Source organism: Ambystoma mexicanum, chromosome 3p (assembly GCF_040938575.1).
Source record: "Ambystoma mexicanum isolate Mex_15411 chromosome 3p, UKY_AmexF1_1, whole genome shotgun sequence".
NCBI lineage: Eukaryota > Metazoa > Chordata > Amphibia > Caudata > Ambystomatidae > Ambystoma > Ambystoma mexicanum.
The window spans coordinates 191379278-191395502 of record NC_090925.1 but is presented as its reverse complement, the minus strand read 5'-3'; the positions used below and the strand labels follow the sequence as shown (position 1 = coordinate 191395502).

General features: G+C 52.7%; 1 protein-coding gene across 1 annotated transcript in view; it reads left to right on the top strand.

The window, feature by feature from the left end:
* The window catches only part of LPCAT3 (lysophosphatidylcholine acyltransferase 3), a 754956-nt gene that overhangs the window by 689190 nt on the left and 49541 nt on the right, over positions 1 to 16225 (top strand). Inside the window, exon 10 of the mRNA XM_069650601.1 lies at positions 1270 to 1417. Within this exon, the coding sequence (XP_069506702.1) occupies positions 1270 to 1417 (148 nt within the window). The remainder of the gene's footprint in view (positions 1 to 1269; positions 1418 to 16225) is intronic.

The following is a 16225-nucleotide window of genomic DNA, read 5'->3' as shown; positions in this document are numbered from 1 at the left end:
TTGGCTCTGTTTCGGAGGTGCTGGAATGGCTGCAGGACTCTTCATACTAAATTCAGATGAGTGATCAAACTCAGCCCTCTAACGGTAATGATCTGCACCACTCACTCGGCCAGCAGTGGTCCAATCAAGGACCACTGTGGGTTTCTTTTGTGCATGCCAACTAGAATTTCTGCCACCAGTTTGTGAATTGGCTCCAGACAGTCCCAACCCACTTCTTGAGTCCACACTCGCATGTGTCATGCACTAGCCCGCAAATGCAGCAGCTTTGCCAGGTAAATACATAACCATATTAAGGATTTCCTGACCTGGGAAGGCAGGAAGAAGGCCAAACAACAAAATTGCCAAAGAACAAGCAAAAATCTTGTCACGGCCATGTTAGGACACTAGCCACTGTTAGTAGCCAAACGTTAGTAGCAAAACGCAGTAAACACTATGGTGCCAATGAAAAAATATATAGTAAAAATGCATCTGGTGCCACCAGCTTGTCTTTAGTCCCATTTAAAAGTAACCAAAAATCCCATAATTAAGAGACTAGGGTAATACAAAAGTAACCCCAGTGCACTGCTTTGAAAGATGTGTGCAATGTTAAAAAGTTACCAAAGTAGGTAAAAAGTTGAAAAACAAAAGGAAAACTTAGTTTCCCGGTACGGACAGTTTGAAGGATAAGTCTGGTTCCCTGTGACAAAATGAGCAAAAAAGCCAGGAAAGTGAAGCTAAAAGCTTCACTTCCCTGTAAAAAGTCTGAACAGGTTGAAAACAAGAGCAAACTATTTGGTTGTCCATTGACTATGGAGGGAAAGTTGCCTAGAAATTGAATCTTTCTAACCAGCCTTCAGTGAAACTTTGTAAAAAAAAAAAAAAGAAAAATTCAAAAAACAAATCCTGATTGTTGGCAAAAATGTTTACATAAGCAGAGAGCCAGCCAAAGGAACTGGGAGATTACTAAAGTTAGCACAAAAAATGGATTTCTGACGCAACGAGGGCAGTGACTGAAAAAAGGTCCATGTGCCACCATATTTAAAAAATGACTGTTGTCCAAGTGGTACTGAAGAACATTGAGCCGGGATATTTGTAACTTAACACTAGTTTAAATATTCCTGCACCTGCAAAATGTATTGTCCTCTACCCACCCTATTGTCTTTCAATCGCAGTTTGAAAGTAGTCTGCCTGTTAAAGGGTGTATATATATATATCTATATATCTATCAGTGCTTATGTAATTTCTGTCTTCGGATTGTCTGTGCTCTAATAGGCCTCTCGTATCCTTCAGGTATGTGTTCAAGCGCCTGCGTTTCCTTGGGAACAAGACAGTGTCACAGGGCCTGGCTCTCTTCTTCCTTGCAGTCTGGCATGGACTACACTCTGGTTACCTCGTCTGCTTTTCCATGGAGTTCCTCATTGTCACGGTGGAGAGGAAGGTGAGTCATAGTGGGCAATTGTTGGGTGGGTGACATGTTCTGTTTGGTTTGTGTTCTCCATGTCTTTCTTTTTGTAGGGTTATTGCCCATTGTCAGGACTGATTTTCTATACTCTGGCCTGGCGGATAATGTAAAGAAGGCCAACCTATGTTGTGACGGGGATAACTCTGGGAGCTTTAGCCAAACGAGTTCAAGGTAGCAGTGACGAGTGGTCTAGGCAAAGTCTCGAGTTGCTGAACTTGTAAAGATCCACAATGAGTACACACAATGGGAGTCACAGATTACACTTGGACAGTATGTATACAAATTGTTCTTTATTTATGGCCAACCAACACTATGAAAAATGACTAACAGGTAGAAGTATCACACAACACTAAAAATAGAATACATATTTCTGATGCTTGTGAATCTGCTTAGAATCACATGCTGTGCATATAGTCTGACATCTAGTGGTAACTGGAAAATATTGCATCTTGTCTTTAGAGGATCGAAAGGGGACTTTGACATGGGCGTGCCAGTAACATAACACTATCCCCGACGTGTGGTATACCCAAAATCCCTCACGTGTAGAGGTCCCTCAGATTATTTTTTTTTACCCACCCAGCTAACTGGTTGCCTTATGCGGAGCTCTGACAAATTGCAAAATTACATTCTTTCCCGACCTCTGGTCGTTTATATATTGTTTGGTCCCTCTTCGAACACTGCTAAACCACCGTCGAAGACAGCGGAAGAACAGACTTCGATGGCTGGTGCTCAGGTCAACACTGTCGACCGCGTGGCCGGGCCTTCTGGTCGGCCTATACAGTAGGGGGATTGGGTTCCGGGGGTCTTTCTTTATCGTGAATGTCTTTCCTTCTTCCCTCTATTTGCCCCTTTGGTTTTGCCCTGGAAGGACGAGCACCGGATGTGCAATAAATGTCTCCCTCACGATCACCACAAGGCGTCCTGTCGATCGTGTCAGCTATTATGTCGTAAGACGATCAAGGAGCGTCGAGTTAAGCGATGGGCAGCCGAGGGTAGCTCCCCCATTGCCGCAGGCGCCGACAGTTATGAGGAGATGAGCGACGGCCATGGCTCCGATACGGATGCCATCAACCTCTCATTGAGGCGATTGTGCTCCGAACCATCCGTCCCTGGCCCCACCAGGCAGGACGAGAATTCTGCTATGGGAAATGTACACCCTGGCGACAGGAATGCACCCGCTACCAATAGAAGCAAGCACACAACCCGTGTAACGCTTCAGTTGATTCGTCAAAGTGGTCTAAGATGCCAAATGGTACGCAGAGTTCCTCGACGGGATCCACGCGGTCGGCAGTCCTCCCTGCAGCCGCATAAGCGGCATGCGTCCAGACACTCTGCAGATAAGTGCGCCAGCACCAAAAGGCAGTCGAGATGCCTCCTAACAGCGTGGCGATGCATTAAGCTCCGGCTCTGTCGAAATATACAACGGAGATCCTTGCACAGCCTAAACCCCTCCCGAACCCGCCGAACATATGCAAGAGTCTCGCAAAGATCATTTTGGAGGCCAATAAACCCAAGGACAAGTCGAAAGACACGTCCACACGCCGGGAAAAGCAGGTTGAATATTAGGAGAGTCCCCAGCCCTACTCTTACGTCCTGTCCCCTTTCCTCCATACTGTATGGGCGTCCGTTCCAAGGGACAGGAGACGGAACCTTTTTCACCAGAAAAAAACCTTCCCCTTTTAAATTAAGAGGCGCGCAGGGGAGCGGTCCAGGGAGCATGCGCGGCCCTGACTATGCCCTCCGGCGTCACACCTCAATCCCCTCTTCCGCGTCGACAGGAACAGGCCGAATTCACCAGCGCTCCTGGGTTTGGCTTCAGCCATGTAATTCCACGTGCGGATACTTATTTTGTCTTTTCTATCATTCAGGTACTCTGTCCTCAGGCGTCACGCTCCTACCCGGTGCACGTCGACTTCTACAGGGTTCAGCAGGTGTCCATCCTGCAACAGGCTCTTCCCAACTACAGACCCCCATGCCCTCTGCCTACGCTGCCTTGGCCCAGACCACGGTTGGCAATCATGTTCGGTGTGTGACTCACTGCCTTCAAAGGCGCTGAAGAACAAACTAGCCAGGTGGAGTGAGCTCTTCCAGTGGTCGCATCCAGAGGATCTCAAGAACTTGATGAAGCATCGAACCAGGCCAAAGGCAGGGCCTATATTCTCCATCGCACCCCGCAAGGGAGACTCCTTACCAGGGACACTCCTGCGTGGGAGGGACCGGTCAGGTCCTTCTACCGGCAAGTTGCACCGGCCTTTGGGTCGAGGGATCCTCGGATCCTCCCGGGCGCAGTGTCGAGGGACCAGTAGGTTCTTTTACCGGGCCTTAACCCGAGGGTCTCTGCCCTCTTACCAGCAATACATCCGAGGGTCTACGCCCTAATACCGGTAATACGTCCGAGGGGGTGCCTAAATGCAGTTCTACTGACCCCCGTGTGGAGGGTGTCGCACCTACCGGGCCTAGGCCAGAGGAGCAGGGTAGGCCTCGTGATCCGCACGCAAGCAAGTCTTGGACGAGGCTGAGCTCAGCTGGCTGAGCACCACGTGGCAGGCAGCTCGACAAAATGGCCACTGCGCCAGAAGGAGGCACCCGTCCGACACCATTCCAGGAATTCAGCAAAGAATGAGTGTTGAGGTGGGACTGGCCTCATCCAGGTACGTGGCCTACAGTATACCCCTCAGTTGCGTAGGGCGGCTTTCCTTGGTGTCCATATGGAAAGGGTACGCAGTGGCTCGAGCAGCTCTCTGCTACCCCGTCGGCACCCCCTGCCACCTCTTTGGCCAGTTAGGATGTGCTCTTCGAGAAGTTCCTTGGCCTCATGAAGTCACCTCAGATGGGGGTTATCAAAGACGCCATCAGGGAAGTCATTCCGGCCAGGCTAGCGGCACCACAGACTCCTCCATCATGCCCCCGGGCCCCGGTGCAGCCGGCTCCATAGCCAACTCTGCAACCTCCTCAGCCTCCGGCTGCGGTCCCTGTTCCCCAGCCTCCGGCGCCATCTACTACTCCTCATCCTTCTCCACAGGATCCTCCAGATCCGCAGGATACGGACGAGGAGGATGATCCGGGCACGCCATACTCGGCCACGGCCTTCCTCAAACGTCTTGCTGGCCTGGCAAAGTACCTGGGCCTACCCCAATCTGAGGTCGAGCAGCCGGCAGAGGGGGTTCTGGCTGAAGTCCTCACGGGATGCCCCTCTGCCAAATCGGGGATTCCTATGCAGACAGATGTAGTCTCCTTGGCCAAGAAAGGCTGGCTCAAACCCCACTCGGCCCAGCCGGTCAATCGACGCCTGGATGCCAAGTACAGACCAGTGGAGGGGGATAGACTCTTGCTGTCGGCCCATCCTCAACCACACTCTTCGGTGCTTGCGGCGGCGTCACTATACTCCAAGCCTCAGTTGCCCTCTTCCTATGCGGTGCTGCTAGGCAAGGAGAAGATGATCTTGGAGGCATATGGCAAGAAACTCTATTCCAACGCCCCGTTACATCTGTGTCAGGCCGATGCCATGCTGGCTGCGACCAACCAGAGATTATAGCGGAAAAGTGCGGGCTTCCTCCCGGAACTCCCCACCCACAGCCAATCACACTTTAAGGCAGGGCTTGCAGAGGCCAAGCCGGTGGCGCAAGACCTCATGGAATCATCAGTGGCTCATATTGACACCTCAGGCCGTGCCATCTGTATTGCCACGGACATGAGAAGAACAGCCTGGCTCCTGGCAACAAAATTCAACCACAATGTCCAGGAGCACATTCTAGATCCAACGTTCGAGGGGGAACCTCTTCCACTCCTCTACGGACGAGGAGCTGGAAAAAAAGAAAAACGGTTCTCAAACGGCAAAGTGTTTATCCATCCTTACAAAGACCACACCCAAATCGTACACCCAATGTCAGCAGCGCTCGGAAAAGGGTTGTACATACGGAAGGTTCCGTGGCTTCCAGAAACGCAGATCCAGGCAGCTGGACCTCTCACCGTCTCAAAGCCGGCGCAAGCAACAAAAAGGTGGGGGGATAAGGGCTTTTTCCCGTCCCCCGCCTCAGCGACAGCCTCCGAGGGAAAGAAGGCCTAACACACCCCTTCGGGTCCACGTGCCTCCGGTGGGGGGCAGGCTTGCTCTCCATACACATTTCTGGCGCCAGAATTTTGCAGACATCTGGATCCTCTCCGTAGTATCCACGGGGTACGGTCTTCCTATCCCAGCCTCTCCTCCCTCCTCCCCTCCGCTCCCACAGGTTGGGACAGCAACTCTTTTGGCGGTGATCTGGTCGCTTTTAGAGAGCCAGGCAGTGGAGGAAGTCCCAGCCTCCCAGCGAGGCTTTAGCTTTTACTCCAGGATTTTCGCCCTTCCGAAGAAGAACCAGGCGGGCCTGAGTTGTGCTGCACCTTTCCACCCTCAACCTCTACTTACCCCTGCAAAAATTCAAGATAGTTACGCCAGCTTTTATAGCGGAGACATTGGACAAGGGAGACTGGATGTGCTCCCTGGATCTGAAGGACACGTACCTACATGTCCCGATTTGGCAGCCCCATCGTTCTTTCCTACGGTTCAGGATCATGGGCTACCATTTGCAATACAAGGCCCTTCCTTTTGGCCTCAACTCGGTCCCCAAGGTCTTTACCAGACTCATGAATGCTATGGTGGCCCTCCTCGGAGCGCATGGTCTCCACATCTACCCTTACCTCGATTACTGGCTCGTCAGGGCTACATCTCCGGAAGCAGTTCAACACTCTTCCCATGCACTTATGAACACACTACATGATCTGGGCTTCTCGCTCAATCTCAAGAAGTCACAGCTGCAGCCCACCCAGACTCTGATCTTCCTGGGCCTCATCTGGGACACATGCTCCGAGAAGGTCTTTCTGTCGGAGGACAAAATCTCGGCCAGCAAGAAGGTCACCGCCCACTTCCTCAGCAGAGAGGTGACCTCCGCATGGTGGTACCTACATCTCCTGGGTCTACTTGCAGCAGTTATTAGCCGTTCCGCACACCAGACTGAGGATGAGGAGGATTCAGCTGCACTTCGCGGTCTCATGTAACCAGGAGAGGGGCTTTCAATCCGAGATGATCAACGTCCCTCCATTTCTCCACCCGGACCTAACATGGTGGTCCAGGGACTGCAACCTACGGATGGGCAATCCCTTTCGGCTGCCCTCCCCGCAGGCCACCATCACCTCAGACTCCTCGCTCGAGGGCTGGGGAGCCACCTTGGACGGCCTCTAAGTCCACGGCACCTGGACTCGACAGGAGCAGGAATACCACATCAATTGGTTGGAGCTGAACGCCATCTGGCTAGCGCTCAGAGCATTCCTACCGCTTCTTAGGGGCAAGGTTGTCCCCATCCAGACAGACAACTCGACCAGCAGGTACTACGTCAACGAGCAGGGAGGCACCCGATCCCCTCCTCTGTGCAGACTGGCTATCAACATGTGGGAGTGGGCCCTAGAAAACGACATTTACCTCACTGCAGTCCACATCCCGGGGGAAACCAACCTGGAAGCGGACAGGCTCAGCACAGTGGGAACGGACAATTACGAATGGCAGCTAAACAACCTTGTTCTTCAGGAGATCTTCAGCAGGTGGGGTCACCCCCACGTGGATATCTTTGCCACCTGGCACAACAAGAAGGGTCCCCAGTTTACATCCTGGGAAGGTCAGGGCCCTGGCTGGCTGGGCAACGCATTTCACCTCCAGTGGACCGGCATGAAAGCCTACTCCTTTCTGCCCACTCCCCTGATCCACAGGGTAATTTGCAAGATCAAGGAGTCTCGCCGACTCAGAGGTGCCCCCGATTCACCCCGCCCCAGGGAAACTCGCCCTCACTGCGTGGTACCTGAGCAGGTAACGCTTCGGCATCTTAGCCTCTCACAAGCCAACCTGGAGATTGTACAGGGCGCCAGGAGCAAAGCCACCCGGGCCCAGTACAAAAGAAATGGACCAGATTCTGGCACTGGGCAGACTACAAAGGTATCGACCCCTTGGCGTGCACTTTGGACGACATGCTCTCCTTTTTGGCACACCTCGCTCATTCAGGCATGCAGGTGGACACCTGCCGCACATACCTTGTAGCCATTGGGGCTTACAGGAACTCGGGGGAAGGTATTTTCTCCTCCTCCAACCCTATAGTCAAACATCTGACTGGTCTCGCTAGGCTCTACCTGCCCGTCAAGAGACCGCACCCTCTGTGGGACCTTAACATAGTCTTGGGCACCATTCGAGCCAATGGCGTCCGTGGACATCAGACTGGTCACCATCAAGACGGCCTTACTAGTCGGTCTTACCTCTGCTTGCAGAGTCAGCGAGATCCAGGCGCTGGTTGCCTCTGAACCATATACCACCTTTTACAAGGACAAGGTAGTCATTTCTGCCCAAGGTTCCGTCTGCGTTCCACTTGAACGAGGAAATAGTCCTTCCTATGTTTTTTCCCGATCCCAAGGATGAAGCACAGAGGGTGCTGCACTGCCTTGATGTGAGGCTTGCCCTAAAATTCTACTTGGACAGGACCAAGGGCTTCCGCAGGTCGGACGCCCTGTTTGTCACTTGCGGAGGCTAAAGACCGGGCTATCAGGCCTCTAAGGCTTCCATATCCTGCTGGATGGTCTCTGCCATCAAAGAAGCGTACGAGGGCCAGCACAAGCCACTCCGTCCAACATGCATGCCCAATCAGTCAGGGCCAAGGCAACGGCCATCGCATTCCAGCACCATGTCCCTTGGCAAGTTATAAGCAGGGCAGCCACTTCGGCCTCTACCTCAGCTTTCTGTAAGCATTACTGTTTGGATGCTGGCTTTAGATCTGATGCAGCCTTTGGACAGGCGGTTCTCAGGAACCTATTTGCTTAGGGAGCGTCTCCTCTCCACCCTAGGGCTACATTCAGTTGTAATCGGCCATACAGTATGTAGGAAAGGGGACGGGACGTAAGAGTAATTATAAGTTACTCACCGTAGTGACTAACATACTCTTAGTCCATAGTCCCCTTTCCCCCCCATACTTCCCACCAACCTCCCCCTAATAATACTGGTGTCATTAGGCAATGTTAAATCTATTGTCGACGCGTCAATGGGGACTGAGGTGTGGCGGCGGAGTCAGGGCAGCGCATGCTCCCTGGGGCTGCACCGTTCCCCCCCAACACTCTCCAAGCGCCACTAAATTTAAAGGGGAAGGAGGTTTACTCTGGTGAAAAAGGTTCCATCTCCCGTCCCTTGGAAGGGACGCCCATACAGTATGGAGGAAAGGGGATATTGGACTAAGAGTACTTTAGTCACTATGATGAGTAACTTATCCAGTACTCGCTCAGAAAAATCTATGCGTTCTAGGCAGGTAGATCCCCCCAGGAGGAGCCCTTTCCCCCCTCTGGCTCCTCTTTATGGACCAGGGTAAAATATGAAGGCTGTATGAATAGGCTTGCAAAATGTGTGGACTTCTCTGAAAGGTTCACACTCAAAAGGCCTAGTCAAAAAGACCTTTACCCCTCAGTGGCCAAATTCCAATGACCCTCTGGCCCACTTCATGAGGAGCTCTTTAACCTGACGGATCAAGAGGAAGTTCCTCATGACTCCTATTTGCAAGAAGATAATCCCTTTGAGGATCCCACTGACCAGGCCCCAGATTGGAGGGGGACGAGCCACCGGTGGACAACCCACATTGGCTGTCACCTACTCAGACCCCGGATCCTGACCCCATATGCATGGATCCTCCATCCTCTCCACCTCTGCGTCAGGCATCTCCTATAGATGATCAGTTGGCGTCTAACGCCATACTGAAAAAACCAGCCGAACATTTCCAGATAGCCACGCAAGAGGCGGTGCAAGACTCAGATTTTGTGGAGGATGTTCTAAAGGAGAAGCCTTCTGCCAGCCAGGCTATCCTTTACTTCACTCCATTAAAAGGCGCATCGCCCCTTCCTTTCTAACACCTTCACAGACCAGGGCTGTGAACTCACGGGTGCAGAAACTTTGTCCTCCCCTCCCTTTCTGACCCTCTCTATATTCAAGGCCATGCCACCCCAGATGCTCTTGTGGTCACTACAACAAGGAAGAGGTCACGGGTGCCCTTGACCACAGGTGAGGCACCGCCGGACAAGGAATGCAAAAAACTGTATGCCCTAAGGAAGCGAATTACTACTGCGGCAGCATATTCCACCCGGATTGCCAACAATATCATGCTTTTGGCCAGCTATTCTGATGTTCCATGGAACCTGCTACAGGAATGCCTGCAGGTGGTCCCCGAACCAGTGCTTTCTCGCCTGCTTACAATTGTATCGGAGGGTAAGTAAGTAAACCGTAACATCCTTAAAAACGCCTTAGATGCTGCAGAGACAGCAGGGAGAACCCTACCCAGGGTACCCTTTTGAAACGACACGCCTGGTTGAAGAACTGTGTTCAAGCCGGAGACACAAGCGTCTCATCAACAAACCAGTAGAGGATTCTAACATTACAGTTCACATTCCCATAAGCCTAGATGCTCAGCTCGCTACCAAAAACTGTGTAGTACAGACTTATACCAAAGGTTGGTTTTGCTTACACCTGTGGTCCTAGTTCTGTGTAGTGGTCCCAAAGGGTACTGCATACAAACTTTACCTAACAGGGGACCAGCTTTTCTGTGAAGGCCCAAGTGCACCATGCGAAACCGTCGCTCCCTCCCCCCCCCCTGGAGGTGGAGGTGGTGGCGGCATTGCTTTCGAAGGCCATAGTGGCAGAGTCGCAGGGTACCCCGACAATGGCCAGGGTGTCTCTTCCTTGCAGGTTGGAGGCTTCGAGCAAGCCAGCTGAGAAAACCCCAGAGAAGAGGATGCTGGACATCAGCCCGAGACCAACCCCTCTGGACCCGAAGAAAGTGGGGCGGGGGCATTGAAGGCCTCCACGATACAGACATTTAATTTACGTCCACACCGTCCAGGAGGGCCATGACGAGGGAAACACTGCAGGTTCACCTTGCTACGGGGGCAACGGCAATGACGACGAGGCTACCATCGATGGAGGCAACGTCTAGGGGCCCCAAAACTACGAGGTCCCAGAACCCAATGTTCCTACACCCCAGATACTGCATAGAGACCTTTCACTGGACATAATTTCGACCCTACACGCTGGTGTTTGAGAAGCAGTGGATGATGCAGGTGTCCGCACCTCCCGCGGCACCAGTACCGACCACCCCGTTGACACCGTAGGAACCACCGGCCAAGAAGAGGATGCACCTTACGCCACCATGCCACCCATCGTGCACTCTCCACCACCCCTCTCCTCCCCAAGGGAGATGAAGTTTGACATGGCGACAACAGGCCTGGATGATGACTACGGCGGGATGGGGGACCTCCTGTCACCTCCACCCAGAGCCTCTCCACTGGATGAGGTGGGATCTTTCCATGCGATGATTGCCTGAGCATCAGAGCTTTTCCAGCACAATCCTGAAGAAAAGAAAAAGGATGGCTTCTTATATCCGCACCGGGAGGCGAAGACAACCTTCCTTACGGTACCACTCCTGGATGATGCTTGGGATAAAGGGCTGGCTCTGCAGCCCCAGCGAAGAGAGACCGATTGGAGAAGTAGTACAGGGTGCCAGACTCTGCACCCAAGTGCTTACGGTCTCAACTGTCGCCAGACTCGGTGGTCTCAGCGGCCGCCAGGAAGAAATCGAGCTCTGCTTCCTCAACCCCTCTGGACAACGAGGGGAAGAATTTGGATTCTTTGGGCAGGAAGGTGATCTACTTGGCAGCAACGACTGTCGAGGCTGCCATCGCCCTTGCAGTCGTGGCCAGATACGGCCGGGAGCTTTGGTTTAAGCTGGCTCTGCTACTGGACTTCCTCCCCGATGACAAGCGGGTTGGGGCTTTGGAGATCCTTCAAGAAGGAGAGATGGCATCGGACCACACCATCATAGTGGCCCTGGACATCGTGGACACAGGTTTCCGCCAGATGGAAAATCGAGTTTGTGTTCACCGTAGTGCCGACTCAAGGCCACCAACTTTAGACAGGAGGTCCAGACAAGGGTTTTGGACATGCCCTTTGACAGGGACAATCTGTTCGGGAAGGCTGTGGATGAATCCCTCCAGGCCATCAAGACGGACATGGAGACGGCACGTGCCCTAGGCACCGTACAGCAAAGCTCTTCGTAGGATTTCGGGGGGCTCGTCCTCTTACCGTCAGCCCTCCCATTCCATGCCCCAGGAAACAAACGGGAGTTGCTCCAAGGCCTTCGGGGGCAGACTTCAACCAAGATTGAACCCGCTAGAACGTCGGGCCCCCACCCATGCACCCCAGTGAGAGGCGGGCTGGCGAACTTCATTGGCGTGTGGGAGACCATCTTCACCGACAGATGGGTGCTGGACGCTCTTGCCCACAGACACACCTTAAAATTGCAACAAAAGTGTCTGCAAATACCACTGGTAACCCGGCAGGAAAACCGCATCCCTCAGCTGCTGCTGGAGGTTCGGGCCATGTTGCAGATGGGGGCGATAGAGCTGGTTCCACTGCAACTCTGGGGCTTCGGAGTATACTAATGGTACTTCCTTGTAAGAAAGGACGCATACTTCCAAGTCCCCATATACAAAGGACACTGCAAGTTTCTATGCTTTGTCCTTCAGAGGAAGCATTATCTGTTCAAGGCCCTTCCATTCGGGCTGAAGTCGGCACCCAGAGTCTTCAACAAGTGCTTGGCACCAGTGGCGGCCCATCTGCGACTGCAGGGGATCCACGTTTACCACTACATGGACAACTGTCTCATCTGGGCCAAATTGAAGAGACCGTGCCGTCAAACACATGGAGCGGACCGTCCGTCTTCTGACGGACCTGGGGTTCTCGGTGAACTATGCAAAGTCCTGCTTAACTCCATCACAGGACTCTCTGTTCTTAGGATCCAAGCTCAACACAGTGTCATGCCTGGCGTCACCGTCGGACGAAAGGATATCGGCCATCTTGGGCAAGGTGCAGCAGCTGTTGGCACTGAAGATCGCCACGGTGAGGACCATCAAGTTGCTGCTCGGCAATATGTTGTGTATTTACCTGATTCGGCTCCGCAGGTTACAGATGGGGCCTCTACAGGAGTTCCTCGACGCCCGTTGGGTCGAGGTGTCCGGAAGCTTCCAGGAAAGGATCGCGCTCGACGAGCGATCAGATGGTGAGGCATGCGCTCCAATATCGCCGGAGGTACGGATTTCCAGAGCCCCCCGCACCAGGAGACGGTCACATCGGGTGCATCTCTGGAAGGATGGGGAGCCCACACCCGCTCGTCTTCACCTCAGAGGTCTGTTGTTGCCGGAAGAAGATGCTACAAATATGGGCAGTGTTTTGCGCCCTCAAGTCGTTTCTAAAATCCCTCGAAGGCAAATCTTCACGGACAATACCACCATGATGTTTTACATCCAGAAGCAGGGGTGCACCAGATCTCCGGCGCTCTGCAGGGAGGCGCAGGACTTGTTGCACTGGGCCGTCGCCCAGGGGATGTTCCTCATTCCATTCCACCTGGCAGGAGTAAAGAACACTGTCGCTGGCTCTCTCAGCAGGGAGCTACGCTCTTGCCACGAGTGGGAGCTTCGGCAGGACCAAGTGGACAACCTGTTCGACAAATGGGGCAATCCCCAGATCGATCTATTTGCAACGGCGATAAACACCAAGTGCCGGGGGTTCGCCAGCAGGTTTCCCCAGCCGGGGGGCATGGGGACGCATTCTCATTCCCCTGGGACAGCCTTTTTCTGTGCGAGTCCCCTCCATTGCCTTTGCTTCTTGAAGTCATTAATCAACTCAGACGGCGCCGGTGCAGGACGATCCTGGTTGCGCCAGCGTGGCCGAGGCAGATCTGGTACTCCGACCTTCTCAGCAGGTCAGCGTCCCCTGCAGTCAAGCTGCCAGTTGTCGTGGATCTTCTCGCCCGGGAAGGAGGCGCAATTCTACACCACGACCCAGGATCGCTGAACCTGAAGGCCTGGCTCCTGCAGCATTAGAATTTGTGGGTTACGATCTTCCAGTGGACTGCAAGGAGGTACTCGCCAAGGCCAGAGCGTCATTTACTTTGAAATGCTACGGACTCAAATGGAAGAGATTTGCAGTTTGGTGCCGTTCACAGAAGATCGACCCTCTGAGGGTCACGGCCCCTTGGGTACTTTCATATTTGCTGTTGCTGGCTAAATCGGGGCTGGCTCACATCTCCATCAAGGTTCATCTGGCGGCTATCTCCCGCTACACCAGATCCCCAGGACGACTCTCTTTGTGGTCGCACCGTTTGGTCAAGGAATTCGTCAAGGGACTATTCCGCTCGTTCCCACTGGTGAAGGCTCTGGTCGCGGCACGGGAGCTCAATGTGGTACTTACTAGACTCATGGGAGCCCTGTTCGAGCCTATGCATTCTGTCACACTAAGTTTCTGTCATGGAAGACCGCTTTTCACGTGGCCATCGCCTCTGCACGACGAGTGGGTGAGATACAGGCCCTATCCTGTAAACCACCTTACTTGACTTTGCACGAGACAAGGGTGGTGCTGCGGACGCACTCCTCCTTCATGCCCAAGGTGGCATTGGACTTTCATCTAAACAAGCCCTTGGTGTTACCTGTGTTTTTTCCGACGCCTTTGTTGCCGGCTGAAAGGACTTTGCACTTGATGGATGTGATTAGAGCGCTGAAGTTCTATGTCGCCCGCACAATTGATCGCTACTACTACGGCGTTCCTGTCTGGTGTGCCCCTGCTGGACATCTGCAGGACTGCTACGTGGAGGTCGAAGCACACCTTCACGAGAGTCTACTGCGTTGACAGGGATTCCAGGGCGGAGTCCAGAGTCGGCCAAGCAGTGCTGCGCAACCTGTTCGCTTGAAGGTGAGCCTGGTGAGGAGGTAAGAGATTGCTTCTGTTGAGCCTTGCCACCTGCATTTTTGTGGTGCATGTGCGTACTGCTATGTATTCTTTATTCATGAGCATGTGAATCCATGCCAGACCCATGCTGGAAAAGGAACAAGTTACTTACCCTTTAACTGTTCTCCAGCATGGGTCTGACATGGATTCACATGCAAACCCTCCAGCCTGCCCCTCTGCGGCTCTTCTCTTGGTCCTACTGCCACTTTACGCGCTACCAAATCTGAAGATGGCTGCCAGAGGAGGGGCTTAGTTAGACGGCAGTCATTGGCTTGGGGCAGTATGACCCAGAGCTCAGTGATTGGTTTATAGGAGAAAGACCGATTTTAGAAACGAAACTGAAGCTGTTTTTTCTTTTACCATGGATTCCCAGCCGGACCGGCAATATTCATGAGCATGTGAATCAATGCCAGACGCATGCTGGAGCTCATTGATTTGCCCGGCTTGTGAGTACAACCTCTTCTAATGCAGCGGTTCTCTTAACATTGCCATTTTCCACCTGCAACAGGTCACCCCACTAGCCTCATGCATCCTCTCAATGTGTTTTCGTTTCTGAGGGGTGGTTCAGAAATCATATGGCTCTACAGTATAGTGAAAGTGGGTGGGCAGGTCACTACTTGTAGTCCCAGTTCCTCTCCGCACTTCAAAAAGACAATGGCCCTCATTACAAGTTTGCCGGTCCGGAAACAACGGTGCTGATAAGATTACCGGCACTGTTGTTTGTGGACCGGCAAACAGAGTATGCTGGGGGGTGCTGTTTGGCCCACCAGGTCTGACTCTGGCCAGCATAACGGCACCCGCCAGCAGACATTCACGGAAGCACTAAAATAAAAAAATAAAAATTAAAAATTAAAAAAAAAAAAAACTTAACTGTGCCTGTGCTTCCGTGGTCCCCATTCCCGTGGAGTCCTATGGGACTCAACGGGAATGGGATCAACATTTACTGGCGCCTGAGTTACCGGACCGCCGGTTATTCTGGCAAATCATTACGGGTCCGGCGGCTACCTTTGGTTTTTCCGGCAGAGTTACATCTGGACTCGTAATGGGGGCCAATGTCTCACTCCTTCCACTCTAGTGGGGTCACAGCTTTTTGAGCACTGAGAAACTGTAACTCTTGAGTGAGTGACTTGTCAACAACTTCATACTTAGTGTTACGGCAAATACCATACTCCTAGGGAGCACTGTGGTGCTTTTACTGGTATTCTTTAAAGGACAATGCAATTCACACTCGAAGAGAGACATCAAGCTCTGCTATTTTCTTTGCACCATAGCACTGTATGCCATTTTGTGAAGAGGTCCATGAGGGTGTGTTGCATGTGGTGAGGTCGATTTTAAAATAGGCAATCTTCATTATAAAATGTGAATCTTCTCCAGCTTTGGATCGTTCATAGATTCACCCGCTGTGAATATTCCCTGGTGTCAGGCTGGGAATCCTTGGTTTCCTTTGCTGAAAGAAAGAAAAAAACTCTATTTTATAGGCTGTCGCCCTCATTCGACGGCGTCCTTATCGGGGTTGGGGGTGGGGCAGCTGGCCAACCAGGCGAGTGCTCCAAATCGCCCAGACACGGCAAAAGGTTGGCCTCAGCCTCGTTGACGGTGTGAACGAAGGAAGGCCCGTCTACGGACACGCCAGCCAAGTACAAACGAAGAACGGCTTGTCGACGGATGGGTCAGCAAAGGACAAGAAAGGGACGAAGGGGCTTCAGTCAGATGGTAGACATGTCCCCACAAACTAAATAAACATTGGATAAGAAACCCCATTCGATGGAGAAAAAGCCCCAGGAAAAAGATAGCTTGTTGTCAGCATCGTCAGGGAGACTCTCGTCGACGGAGAAGCAAGAGACCACAGGGACATGGGTTAGGCCTGCTGCCCCCTGCCCCTGAACCCATCCTCTCGGCTATTCAACCACCCACAGCCTTCAAGCTGGAGGAAAGACTGGAACAGGTTGGACGCT